General features: G+C 47.5%; 1 protein-coding gene across 1 annotated transcript in view; it reads left to right on the top strand.

The window, feature by feature from the left end:
• The window catches only part of RYR3 (ryanodine receptor 3), a 483,582-nt gene that overhangs the window by 300,516 nt on the left and 168,790 nt on the right, over positions 1 to 14,276 (top strand). Inside the window, exons 27-31 of the mRNA XM_081831839.1 lie at positions 461 to 669; positions 2,521 to 2,696; positions 3,621 to 3,657; positions 5,157 to 5,320; positions 8,125 to 8,290. Of these exons, the coding sequence (XP_081687965.1) occupies positions 461 to 669; positions 2,521 to 2,696; positions 3,621 to 3,657; positions 5,157 to 5,320; positions 8,125 to 8,290 (752 nt within the window). The remainder of the gene's footprint in view (positions 1 to 460; positions 670 to 2,520; positions 2,697 to 3,620; positions 3,658 to 5,156; positions 5,321 to 8,124; positions 8,291 to 14,276) is intronic.

Here is a 14,276-nt window from a genome sequence, read left to right as displayed (position 1 = left end):
GAACCCTGAGACCACCCATTTCACTGGGGAAGAGGCTGAGACAGGCTGTTTGTACCAAGTCCTTCTTTAGGCTCTTTGGGTTGTTTTGTTCTTGGCAGTGTTTAAAATTTCCCAGGGCCTAATGTCAGTTTTAACAAAAACAGAGATAAAGAATTTTACTTATCCTCTTACTGGTTTTTACTCTTCTAGCTGATATGTATTTACACCCGGAGAATAATCTCAGTTGGATGGTTGTTTCTCCCCCAAATCATGTTGAACCAAAGTCAGTTCTCTTCCCCAGACACCAATGGCAGCCATAGACTCCATGTGACCTCCTGTTGAGTCTGTGTGCCAGCCAAAGGATGGTGTCCCATCTTTCCTCCTGGACTCAGAGCTGTGAAGAAAGCCAAGGTCTGACGTGCTCACAGCTTCCTGCAATGGTCCTGTAGGCTGAAGCAGGCTCTCTTGCACCATTCTGCAGGCTTTGTGCCCATCTGCTCTCTCGGACTGTCTCAGATCGGCCGCATGAATCTCGGGATGGATGCCAGTACCTTCAAGTTTTATACCATGTGCGGCCTCCAAGAGGGCTTTGAGCCTTTTGCTGTCAACATGAACCGCGACATGGCGATGTGGTTCAGCAAGCGCCTCCCAACGTTTGTCAACGTGCCAAAGGATCATCCCCATATAGAGGTAAGGTTACACATCGTGGGTGGCCCTGGCAGGGCAGGTGGGCCAAGGCACTAAGCTCCTGCTAATGATCCTGTCAACAGGCAGCTGCTTATCTAGTCCATGCCTGGGCTGCCTCCCAGCTGCCACTCCGCTGACCCTCAGAGCCGTAATCGTGGGCATGTTTATTGGGGCAGCTCAAGGGCATCTTGCAAATGGCATCCACCGTGCAGAGACATTCTTGTAGATCAGTCCCCGGGCCTTTGGGCCACTGTGTTTCCTCCAGATGTTTCTGTACTGCTATGGCCATATGTATCCCAACACCTTAAATGTTGTTTTCCTGAAAAAATTCAGTACCTCTACTCAAGATGGTATGTCCCAGACCTAGTTCTAAGCTCACAATATGGTGTCTTTTCAGTCCTATATATTTCTGTAGAATTACTTCCAGCATTTTAAGCTGACACGTAGCCGTTGATTATGATACCCTCATCTTGTAGGAGGGAGCTCAGAGGAGCCAGAAATTGTAAGGGGCCTGATATGGGTGCTGGTTCTCCATCTGCTTGCCCCTGTTTGCCAGCGCCCACCATGGTTTGATTCATGGGAGGGTCAGGGGGTGGGGAAGGGGGCTAATGGAAAGTCAGACAGATCAGCAACCTTGAAGCATGAGACGCAGTGGCTTGCTTCCACCTGACAGTAAGTTCCCTTAACTCACCTTCCAGTGCATATCCAACAAGCACCAACTCTTAATCCTTTCCTTTTCCCCACAGTCTTAAATAGTAGAGACTTTTATATATGATTCTTACCTGATCAGCACCTTTTTTTTTAAGATTTTATTTATTTGACAGAGAGAGACACAGCAAGAGAGGGAACACAAGCAGGGGGAGTGGGAGAGGGAGAAGCAGGCTTCCCGCTGAGCAGGGAGCCCGATGCGGGGCTCTATCCCAGGACCCTGGGACCATGACCCGAGCCGAAGGCAGATGCTTAACCGACTGAGCCATCCAGGCACCCCTGATCAGCACTTTAGAAAGCTGGCTCATAAACTTTTAGAGGTCAGGAACCCCTTTGACAAACTGATGGAATCCGGAGACCCTGTTAGAAAAATAGACACACCACACAAAAATAGGTAAGCACACTCAGAGACCCCAGGATAGGAACTGTTCTCTAGAACGTAGGGGGATACTTAGACCATAAGAAAATTATTATTAGTATAAGTCTTACTTTACTTCCTCTGCCCCCGCCCCCACCACACACACACACACACACACACACACGTTTAAAAAACCCAGTTTTGCTCTTTCCTCCTCCAGCCCCATCCCTTGCAGTGCTATGTGCAGGCACTGGGAATTTCCCTGGTATTCAGAGGTCCCTCAACCCTCAGGCTGTGATTGTGGTGGGGCTGGGAAATGTGCCAGGTGGGAGATGACCCCTCCAAGGGAGCCATGATGTCTCTCCTGGAGCTTTAGGCTTTCTGCTGTCTTTTTCCTTAAATAGTCTCTTGCCCACTGACAGGGGAAATCTTTGGAAACATTTTCTCCTTTAGCCACTTGCCCCCGACCTGAAAGGTTATCTTCAGCAGATGCTGTGCTGCATCATCCAGATACCACCCCCTCTGTTACACCCGTTCTCCATCCTTGATCTTGCAGAAAACCTAGTGGGCGTGCTCTGAAATCTCTAATTTCTCCAGCCAGAGGCAGATCTGTTATTTTCTGTGGAGCAGGATCCAAGTAACAGTGAGAGTAACGGTTTGGTTATCACTGGTGACAACTTTTATAGTTCACAGAAAGCCATGACATATGGAATAGCAATGAGGGAAGGAGGGACAAGGTCGAGATCAGGCCCTCGGGTGTGTCAGGTAAGGATCCACGGTGTTTCCAGGTTGTGAGGATCGATGGCACCATGGACAGCCCTCCATGCCTCAAGGTGACCCACAAGACGTTCGGCACACAGAACAGCGATGCCAACATGATCTACTGCCGCTTGAGCATGCCCGTCGAGTGCCACTCCTCCTTCAGCCACAGCCCCTGTCTGGACAGTGACGCTTTCCAGAAAAGGTGAGGGCGAGGCCCCCCGCTCTCAGACATGCTCCTCATGTGTGCCCTGAAGTTCACTTTCCGTCTCTCTGTTTCTTACTCTGCCTGAGCACAGGTGGGTAGGGCTCCCTCTGCTTTCAGTCAGGTAAAGAAACCAGAATGTGTGTGTACACAAGTGTGTGCATACACATGCATGTGGGTGTTGGTGCAATGCGTAATCAGGGGGCCAGTCAAGCCAAACAGGGTCACGTCTAGTGGAAACGTTTCTGCTCTTCTTGAGCCCTCTAAGTCCTTAGCCTCCTTGCAGCCTACGTATCCGGTGTTTCTGGAGTAAAAGGAATATAAGTGCATGAGAGGGTGCAATTGTTGTTACCTTTGTGTGAAATTAAAAGCCTCTAGAGGCAAATCGTGCCTTCTTTATATAACTATGGCTAGGGTCCAACCCTGCAGCTGTGTAACTTATGAGTGACTAGGACTTCTTCCTTTCCTGATAGGGAATACGTTCCTTGCTGTCTTTCTTTCCTTTAATGTCTATTTCTAATCATTGGTGTATGTCTGCCCCTCTGGAGCTCTCGTGTCCGGGTTTCCTCTAGACTTTCACTCTCTATGTGGCTTTTAACAAGTACAGCTGCTTGAAAGAACAGGACAGGGTATTCAGAGGTATCCCTGCCTACATTATTTCAATCTTCCCTACCTCCCCCTAGCTCTGACTTACCAGCTGGGCTGAGAGACAGGGGATGGGAGTCACAGCCTTGGCATGTGGTGGCAGATTACAAATGCCCACGTCCCAAGACCAATTGGGGCCGCTCATGTATAGGAAATACTTTTCTAAACTTGCCGTCATCATTAAAGGTAGATCAATTGCCTGTCAGAGTTGTGGAATTCTCTATACAGCCGAATAACTAAAACATGGATTATCTTCCCCCTCGCCAAACCCTGCCCCAGGAAACAGATGCAAGAAATACTCTCTCATACAACAACAGTAAGTAAATGTGCTCAATTACGGTTTTAATTATTTGATTCTTTGTTGTGCCTGGTAATATGCCCCTTACAGCAAAGATCTGTCTAGAGATCCTATTTAATTGCCAATTACTGTGTCTTTTACTATCCATTTTGATGCTTCCAGAACACATCTCCGACATTTCTCAAATGGGGAAAAGAAAGACAGTTACTCAGTACAAAGCAGAAGCTCCACCTGGAGCTCCTAATTGGGCACCATTGTGTGCTTGTGCCCATTGGCCACCAGGGACCAGCGCTGCGTTTCTGACTGAAATGAACAGCGGGGGGGCGGGGGAGGCTCTTTCATTTAATCCTTTTGTTTGTTCTTTTATGTAAACTTCTATGAATCAACTCTCCCATCTCTCTGAGCAGTGCCAGGAATAATGTTGAAAACAATCAAGTGAGAAGAAGGAGCAGGGAAGAGTCCAGATGATGGAAGCTGATTTTGGTCCCTTTTCTGTAGCTAGACAATTGTCAGAAAGCAACGCTTGCTAATTTCTTTTTCTCTCATCCTTCTTGAGCACCTGACCAAAAAAAATGTCTTTGGAAGAAATGTCACCCCTTCTGTAAAGTTATCCTGCAGTTCCGAGGTGGTGGGTTAACCATGATCAGGAATAACATTGTTGCTACAGCAGGTCACACACTTACTGTGTGCAGGGCATCCCCTTCCCACCGCACTCCCACAGCAGCCCCACGAGATGGACAGTATGATACACTCTGAAACACAGGACAAGTGACCTGCCCAAGGTCACCCAGTTAATAGCTGCCAGTGGCAAAATTCAAGCCCCAGTTTGTCCAGCTGATCCTTTTATCTCTTAATCAACAAAATACAACAGACTATGCATAAAAGTAACTTCACTGAGAATAGATGTGCTCGATTTCATAAAGAAAACGATGAAGCTTACGTCAGTGCTTTAGCTGTGAGCTTAGCATAGTGGGACACTGCACAGATGGTAACCATGCCCACTGAGAACTACTCTAGTTCTCAACACAGCCTGTCCTCGAGCCCAGTGGCCACACGCAGCACCTTTGGCCACGATGTGGGCTTTTTCTTTTGCAGCGTCTTTTTCACGACTTTCAAAACAACAACAAACACTTGGCACTTCCCTGTAGAAGGGGAAAGTGTAGCAGAAGTCCCCCTGTCCTGTCTCTGAGGGCAAGGGCCATGCCCAGGAGAGGGTGAGGGGTCTGTGCTGGCCATTCTAAACGGCAGCGCCCTGACTTCATCAGTAGTATCTCTGGGCAAAGGCTAGTAGATTAAGTACTCCATTGTCTCCGTGCTAAAGCACCACAGAAAAGGGAAGAATAAGGAAGCCAGATTCTCTAGTCAGCCCATCCTAAGTCTAGAGGGCAGCACAGTTCAGCTCTAGAGCAGTGTGTGCTTTTTGAGAAAAGAGGGCCAAGTGGGCTCCTTATTGGGTCTGTCAGGTCTGGCCCCCCCAAGCTGGGGGCCACTCACTCCCCTCTGTGGTCTCTCCCCAGCAGTGTTACTACGCAATCCGCATCTTTGCCGGACAGGACCCCTCCTGCGTCTGGGTCGGATGGGTGACACCAGACTATCACTTATACAGTGAGAAGTTTGACCTGAATAAAAACTGTACAGTGACTGTTACCCTAGGGGATGAAAGAGGCCGGGTCCACGAAAGGTAAGGGGGCTCCCAAGGGGTGGGGTCAGCCACCAGGCTCCTCACTTCCCCTCACCCCCCAGCTGTCTTTTTTCCCCTTCCGCCCAATGCCCCAAAAGAAAGAAACATCCCAGTGTCTATGAAAAAGGAAAAGTGAGGCACAGGTTTAAAAATCCTTCACCAAACAGGGAGTACTAATGGCAGAAGTGTTATTAGTGAAAATTGAGGGTAATTCCATCACATGTATAAGACATGGCCCAGGGATGGGAGATGCAGATGGACAATTGGGACTCTGCTCCCTCTCAGACACTTCTCTGTGGGTTCTGGGTAAGCCTCAGTTTCAACAACATCAAAGCAAGACAGAAAAATCCCTGGGTGCCTGAAAGAAATTGATTCAGAAGAAATAAAAAGATGCACCACATCACATAGCAACCGATCGACTCTGAACTCCCCATTCTAAGGATGTAAGGTATCTGAAAGCATAAAGAACGTAAAAGAGAGACAGTAGACTCATGAACAATAACCACTGATAGAAATTAGGGATCTTTTGGGAAAGCATGTTTTAAGTATACCCATGCCTTCCCCCGGTCTGCTGAGTCGGGAAGGATGGGGTGTGGGGATTGTCATCAGAGAGAGAATCTCTAGCCAGTGGTGCCCCAAAGGTGACCCAGGAGACCAGGCCTTGTGTCCACCCATGGGATACTTAATAGGGTCTTTCCCAAATGGACATGTTTGGAGGTGTAATAAGTTGTCTCTCAAGCTGACTTTTATCCCTCCAAAGTCAGGAACATTTTGCAGCCATTGTTACTTCAGTGCTCCTGGCTCATCAAAGACTGGCGTCCAGAGAGGTCACTGAGCATCACTGTGTCATGCAGGACCGCTGTGGACAGGTGGCTAAGACCAGACCCTGGAAGAAAACTGCCTGGGTTTTAAACTGGGTTCAGAACTTACTAGAGGTGGGACTTTGGAACACCTAGCCTTCCTGGGCCTCAGTTTACTCATCTATAAAATGAGGATGATAGTTCCAGTCTCATAGGTTAAATGAGATATTACACAGAAAAATGCCTGAAACAATGCCTTGACCCAAGCACTGAATAAACATTACTCTTATTACCACTACTGAATGTCTATCCTATTGCAAGACCCAGAATAGATGCTATAAACAACATCCAGTGTCTTGTTGGGTTGGAAAGGAAGCATGCGAAAGCAGTCGGAAGTCTTTGCTCTTTAGCCAGAAGAACCAAAGGCAGCCGTGTCCATCCCAGCTGGGTTTACTGCTCGAGTTTCCCGGCTCTGCCACACCAGACAGATGACTTGATTTATCTCAGCCTCAGTGATCACATTTATTTTGAAAATGGACAGGCATCTAGAACAAGACCCAGGAGGTAGTAGATACGCAGTAATTCTTAGTTCTTTGTCTCACATAATAAGAAGTAAATACAGGATTGATTTTCAGATGTTTGGAGGCATTTCAAATTTGGGTCCTTTAAAATATGACCAAAGTGTGACATTTCCCATTCCCACAGCTTCGAGACATTAGGAATTGAATTCTACAGTAGGCATCAATGGACTTAGTACTCTCATCACTGAAAGGCAGGAATAGCATGGCTACAGTTTAACCTTTATGGAAATCTAGCAATGGCTGTCACTCTTTGGAAGGGACGTTTTGCACCAGCCCTGCCTGAGGAGCATTCACACTGAGAAACCAGCCCAACTGGTGCCCCAAAGGAGAGAGGGTAGGAGAGGGGGTGAACAGATGCTTACAAAGGTAATTTCCAGTCTCAGGGGGAAATTATATGCTTCTAGAGCTGGAAAGAACCTTGGAGAATTCTAATCAAACCTTTAACTTTCCACGGTCAAATCCAATTGACCTTAGGATATTGAAAGGGGTATTAGAGCATCAGGTATAGAGTCACTCTCTTGTGTAGCCTGAGAAAAAGCACTTTTATGGCACTTCAAACAACTGGTTCCTCAAGTGGTGTGCACCACGACTGGGCTTGGGAGGAAACCAGATTGTCTGTCTCTTGCGCACAGTCATGGTGGCGGGCTCTGAGAATCACTCCTGCCACTGTGCCACTTCTCCAAAGCCCACACAGGATTTTCAGTCTTTCAGTTGAGGAATCAGGCTTTGGAGACTCAGTGGCTTTTTGGCTATTACTCTTGGCTTTTAAATATAAATGCCTATAATGGAGTTTATGCTATGGGGGGAGGTAGACAGCCAGCTGAGAAATGCACCCAAGTTGGTAGTTATTGAAGAGTACAGGGAGCAGAACTGGGCGGAGGGGAGCGGGGGAGCCAGGTTGTGTAGGTCAAGGACGTAGTTGGGCCTTAGAGACCACTTGTGACGCTCTTTGCAAGTGTTCCCAAGCCTGCCATCCTGAGGATGTGGGCCTGAGTTTTCAAGTATCTTACAGCCTTTCTCCCTGACACTGCGGATTTTTGTTCCTGCCTTTTATACCAGATCCCTGTATAAAACGGCCTATGGCGGGTGCCCTCTCTGTACCTCCATCTCCCGTCTCTGAGGTGGGAGTACTACCATCCCTATGATCTCTTTCAAAGAGGGGAATTGACATTGAGCCAGGAGACAGTTACCTGAAAAGTATGTTCTTTGGACCAAAGTATCTTAATAGATTGCCACATCCCTAAATTGAGTGGTCATGACTGAGAAAATTCGGTTGAAGCTGAATGAATGTATTTAAGAAAAAAGTTACTGGGGGCTGACTGGAAAGCTTCATTGGCAGGTTTCTAGGGCATTTAATTTCTGAGCCTTGACTGCACACCATCCCAGTCCAGATTCTGTGCCTTTTCCTCTCTTTGACTTCTAGTGTGAAACGCAGTAACTGCTACATGGTGTGGGGTGGGGATATTGTGGCCACTTCCCAAAGATCAAGTCGGAGCAACGTGGACCTGGAAATCGGCTGCCTCGTGGATCTGGCGATGGGCATGTTGTCTTTCTCCGCCAATGGGCGAGAACTCGGCACATGTTACCAGGTAAGGGTGGCTCTGGGTCCGAGCCAGCAGCGTCCCCGGCCTGTGTGTGTATGGCTCTGCTCCTCATTCTTCATATTCAACATCCCCCCTACAGCCTGTGGGGTTGATGAGTCCACAGGGTTCACAACCCATCTAGGAAAAGAAACAAGAACAAAATGACTTCATTTTTACAGATAGAAAATGGGGGGAAATGTCATTGTTTATTGGTTGATCGGGTATCCTGGTCGTCTTTCTAGAAGATAAGAAGGCTTTTCTTTGGTGATGGTCTCTGAAAGGTGATTCATTTATTCCATGAACATTTCTTGTGCAGCTTTCATGTTACCTGTACTATACAAGATGCAAAGTCTAAAACGTGAGCAGAGATACTCCTTGCTTTAAGAAACATCTGTGCTCAAAATATAGAGTCATAAAAAATGACTTACGTGCCAGGGTATATACCTTTTGCAAAAAGGTGATTCTCATTCTTTATGAATTCCTTACAGGATCCTTTAAAAATGCATTTATATAAATGATGTGTTTCTCTATTTCATTGACTGTGAGGTCTAATAGAACTACTCGGGAAAACCATCAATTGCACATATGTAGGTTTACCCATTATTAACCACAAGAAGCTTTACTCTTTGAAGCAGGATTTTTAGCCTTGATATCCAGGTAAACTTGGGAAACGCCACATATTATATCCTCTTTCTGACATTGGCAATGAACATCAGTGCAGGGCAACTTTAAAAAATAATTTAGAAAGAAACCTGTCTAACCAAGCATCTCTCATAATACTTAACCAAGAAAAGTGTTTTTGGGTTTTTTTTGGTTTTGGTTTTGGTTTTTTACTTTAACAGTAGTAGTTTTCTGTAAGTCTGGAGTTCTACAAAGCATATCTGGAAAAGGCTAAATTAAGAAATTGAATTTCTATGTTAAACTTTCTTGATACTCCCAAGGTAGAATGGAGACATATGGAGAATGTCATCAGAAAAGGAAGAGCTCACCTCTGTCAAGAGTCAGGGCAATGTTCGTTACAGAGAAAGCTTGATGTTGAAGCAAGAAAAGAATTCTTCCCTGAGAGTGAGGGGGAAGTATACTAAGGTTGAAAGAATGGCACAGGAGATATCCCCATGGAGATAGGGAAGGATAGGGTAGATTTGAGGAACCTATGGCCAGCCTAGTAGGGGGCCTCTGTGGTTAGTGCTGAGAAATTCATCTGGAAAGATAGGGAGGTATTGATGGGAATTGAGCTCTTGAAGGTTTCTGACCAGAGCAGCGACACGCAGTGTTTAAGGCAGCTTAGCTAACTACAGCAGTGAAAAAACATCCCACTACTGTGTAAATGGATAAAACCCCAGATTCTACAGTCAGCCCCGCGGTCCAGCCTCCAGCTGAAAAGCCTCTTGGCAGCCATTTGGCCTGTGGTTGGAGAGATGGCATCTAGAGGGGGGAGGTGAAGTAGCCACCCCAAATCTGAATTGTTGGGTGACCAAGAACAGATGGACCAAACCCTTCCTGGGGCCTGGGGATGGTGGCTGGCATGGGGGCAGCCCCCTCCTCTCCAGCCCCTCCCTATCCTCCCAGGAGAAAGTGGAACCATCCACATCACGCAGCAGTCTGGTCCAGCCCCTGGGGCCCAACCAGCCGTGCCCAGCAAGAGGCCGCTGTGAAACAGGCTTCGAGGCTGAAAGTAAAGTATCCATCTTCTGATACTTTCTCATGATTTTACCCCCTCACCCCCTCACCCCTGAGAAAATGCTTATATACGCTACTGCCGTCCTTCAGAATCCATTAGCTTCTTCCCATTAACTTTTGAAATGATTTTGACTGAAGGGTCCTCCCCGAGCTGCAGAGAGCTCTAAAACATCTAATAACTCTGAAGGCTAGCGGGGCTTCGGAGGTCCCTAAGTAAATAAAGAAAGAAGCCCGGGCCTTGGCAGCTGCAGAGACTCGCCTGCCTCGGGGAAGAGCCTGTGATGTTGAGGAAATGTCACAGCAGAGAGCAGGACACTGTGGCTGTTGATATGTATCCGGCTTTCTCGGTAGTTTCTGGGTAACTCAGGGCTGGCCCATTGTCTTCTCTGAGCTGCGTGCTGGCGCCGACTGGCCTGAGATGCCTTCCTCCCCTGCATGCGTGTAAATCCTGCTCTCTCTGCTCAGTGGCCCCAGTCCTGCAGGCCACCCTGGGGCACCCCTGTTGTGAAGGGGAGGGTGCCAGGGCTCAGCATGGAAACCCTCGGGAGGAGGCTCACACCCGGCCAGCCCCCTTGTCATTCCAGGCAAGACACTGCTGTGCATCTGGTCCCCCGGCAGTCGGATGATTGTTATTCTGCGGCTGTGGCCATTTTCAGTTTTCAATTATCTCAAGAGGAGCAGGGCAGCAATATTTATACACTGGCTTTCTGTTCAGAAAGGACCAGTAACCAAAATAATGAGAGGAGGATTCTCTCAGACGGCGTTTCTAGACCACCCCCCCCCACCCCGTTTAATAACTGCTATGCAATTTGAAAACCTTTTTCTCTTGCACTTAATGTAATCATGGGAGAAGTGAGAAATAAAATGTATGTTCAAGAGCTTCTCCTCGGTTCTTGCCACCCAGCCACACTGCTCTGAGAACAGAGCCAGCTACAAGGCTCAGATTGACGAGACGGACTAGCTTTCAACTCAGGCCAGTTCCTATGCCCCGACCTTCACACATGACCAGAAATAAAATGTCTGTTATTGCCGGGACAAAAGAGATCATCAGCCAGTGAGAAAAAGGTACCTTAAATACAAAAGGAAAATAGCCCATGGCCCTTCCCGGCAGCCTCAGATCTGGGCTCCTGCTCACATGACAATGGAAGCTCCCCATCCAGAGGCCATCCCTCTGGTCTGTTGCCAGTCCCTGCGCCTGAAACAGGACCTAGCACCCAGGACGTGCTTGGGGAGTATTTATTGCCAAACTGGCCAACCCAGCTGGGAGGCCACCGTTTCCATTTCTTACTTGCTTCTTAACAAGTTACCACAAAATTAGCAGCATAAAACCAATACATTTATTATTTCACAGTCCTGGAAGTTTGCGTTCTTGGCTCAGGTTCTCACCAGGCCAAAATCAAGGCATCAGCAGGGCCGAGCTGCCTCTCTCTGGAGGCTCTGGGAGGAATGCACTCCAAGCTCGTCCAGATTATTGTCAGGATCCAGTGTGGGTGTAGGCTGCGGTTTGAGGTCCGTTTTTCCTTGCCTGCCTTTTTCCTTTCCTTTCCTTACCTTACCTCACCTCTCTGCTCCCAGAGGTGCCCACTTTCCTTCTCAAGTGGCCCCTTCGATCTTCAAAGCTGATGAGAGCCTGTCCTATTCTTCTCATGCTTCAACCAATCTGACTTTGCCTTCTGGCCCCAACAAGAGAAAACACCTGCTTTTTAAAGGTTCATGTGATTGGATTAGGCCCACAAGGATAATCTCTCCGTTTTTAGGGTCAACTGGTTAGAAGCCTTACTTCCATCTGTAGAATCTCTTTTGCCACGTAACATACACAATCACAGCAATAACCCTGGGGGTCAAGAAGGGCATATAAGATTCTGCTCTCACTCCCCCAGTTGCCATTTTTATCCTCCTCTACACCCATCGTGAGCCCACACTTGTGTGTTCTTCTATTTTGAGTGGTTGAAGATAAAGTTCCGTTGTTCATCATGGTGGGAGTATACTCTGCTTGGTAGAAATAAACCCATCCCTGGGCATCCTGAATGCTTTCAAAGCCCCTCCTCCTTGCAGGGGAGCTTGAAGAAGGCCCCGGCATTTGGCTGAGTGGTTTACGAAGTTTGCAGGGACCACTCCTGAGGGACCTGAAAACATACCACCGTCTTCCTCCTGTAGGTCCCAGTACTAATGTGACCATTCAGCGTAGAAAACCTTAGGGCCGGGGGCGCCTGGGTGGCTCAGTCGTTAAGCGTCTGCCTTCGGCTCAGGTCATGATCCCAGGGTCCTGGGATCGAGCCCCGCATCAGGCTCTCTGCTCGGTGGGAAGCCTGCTTCTCCCTCTCCCTCTCCCCCTACTTGTGTTCCCTCTCTCGCTGTCTCTCTCTCTGTCAAACAAATAAATAAAATCTTTAAAAAAAAAAGAAAACCTTAGGGCTGGATGCATTTGTCTGTCCCCGTGAGCTCAGATTCGTGAGCTTCTTGCTGGTCCATGTGAAGCATCCCAGCCATCAGAGCTCTGCTCCTTGAAGCTTACAGTGACTTGAGCGTCGCAAGTTGTTCTAGATGTCACGTATCAGATATCCGAGAAATCTGGGGGCCAGCCCAAGGATGTATCAAATCAAAATTTCCTATTTGTGTCTCTTCCTGCTGCAAATTCAGGGCCTGGCACAAAGCAGATAGATAATATGTACTAAATCACTGCGCATTAAATGTCCCTTACAAAGCTTACTCCATACATCACCAGGCAGTTCTAGCAGCTGCATCCCCACATTTTGGTTTTACGGGCATTTATCCCTTCATATAGTCCATGGATAGCTGAAGCATTAGGCATCAACCAAGTGTTTATACTTAGCATGTGAGCCCCTGCAGTGTGCTGGGATCGTTCACTGTGTACTGAGCGTAAGTCTGGTTTAACCCATCTGATGACCTCTTTCATCATGAGCAAGTGGTAGCCCTAGACCATGTAGTCTTGTAAGTCACTTCCGGCCATAAAAATGTGTTTTTGTAAATCTTATGTCTAAATGCATCGAAGAAATTCACTGTGAAAAGGAAGCCTGTAATCAAATACTCTGACCAAAAGGAACCTCTGTATTCATTTTCTATTACTGTATAACGAATGACCACAGACATTGGGCCTTACAACAGCATACCCTGATGGTCTCACAGTTTCCGTGGGTCTAGAGTGGGGACACAGCCCCGCTGGGCCCTCCACTCTGTTTCACAAGGCTGCAGTCAAGGTGTCAGCCAGGCTGCATTCTTTTCCAAAGCTCGAGGTCCTTTTCTGAGTTCATGTGGTTGTCGGCAGTAGTCAGTTGCTTACATTTGTAGGTTTGAGGTTCCATTTCTTGTTGGCTGCAGCCAGGGGCACTCTCAATCCCATGATACCCCCTGAAATTTCCCTCTGGTGGCCTTTCACAGGCTCTGTTACAACAGGGTAGCTTCCTTCTCCAAAGCCAGGTGGAGAACCTTCTCTCTAGTCTGCTGAGATGCAGTCTTACATAAATAATGTAGCCAGACCAAGGGAGTAACAATCTCTATATCTTTGCCATATTCTATTTTCTAGAAACAAGACACAGGTTCTAGGGGAGGGGACTGTACAAGAGAGTGACTCACTGGGGGCCAACTTAGGGTATGTCCATGATATTCACCATCCCCTAACGGCAAGAGAGTTGCAAGAATTTCCTAACGTCTGCATTTACTTAAAGACAAAGAACTTTGGTTAGTAGAATTAGAATCCCTTTTCTTCTTCCATTGTCTTCCTAGTCTGATCAAAACCCCTACGTCAAAATGGGCAAGTGATAAGTGGAGTCCCTGCTGTCCTAAATAAATCCACACACTTCATCTAAGTGATGGCTAGAAGATAGTCAGTGAATCCCACACTATTTAATGTAGGAACTGGAATCATCAAGAGTGAGAAGGAGGTGGAAGGAAGTCCAGAGGAACCAAGTAAAACAGAGAGGTTTTAAGAAAAGGAGACAGGCTGTGGAAACAGCGTCTTATGTTATTCCAAGGAAACACCTGCCTATAAAGCAGCAGTTCTCAGCCGGGGGCGTTTTTCCCTCTACAGGACATTTGGCAATCTTCAGAGACTCTTTTAGCTGTCTTGACTGTGGTGGGGGTGGAGAGTACTACTGACATCTTCTGGGTAGAGGCCAGGGATGGTGCGAAATATCCTACAACACACAGGACAACCCCTACAACAGAGAGTTACGCAGCCAAAAATGTCAGCAGTGCTGAGGTTGAGAAGCCTGGCCATAAGACGCCCCTTGGGGTACTTAATCAACATCCCTTTGCCTTCAGAAATAACACTAAAGTCCTTGCACCGCTCTCT

Source organism: Leptonychotes weddellii, chromosome 9 (genome assembly GCF_054177405.1).
Source record: "Leptonychotes weddellii isolate Sample4059 chromosome 9, ASM5417740v2, whole genome shotgun sequence".
In the NCBI taxonomy this organism is placed as follows: Eukaryota; Metazoa; Chordata; class Mammalia; order Carnivora; family Phocidae; genus Leptonychotes; species Leptonychotes weddellii.
The sequence above is the reverse complement of the archived record's forward strand: the minus strand, read 5'-3'. Positions and strand labels throughout refer to the sequence as shown.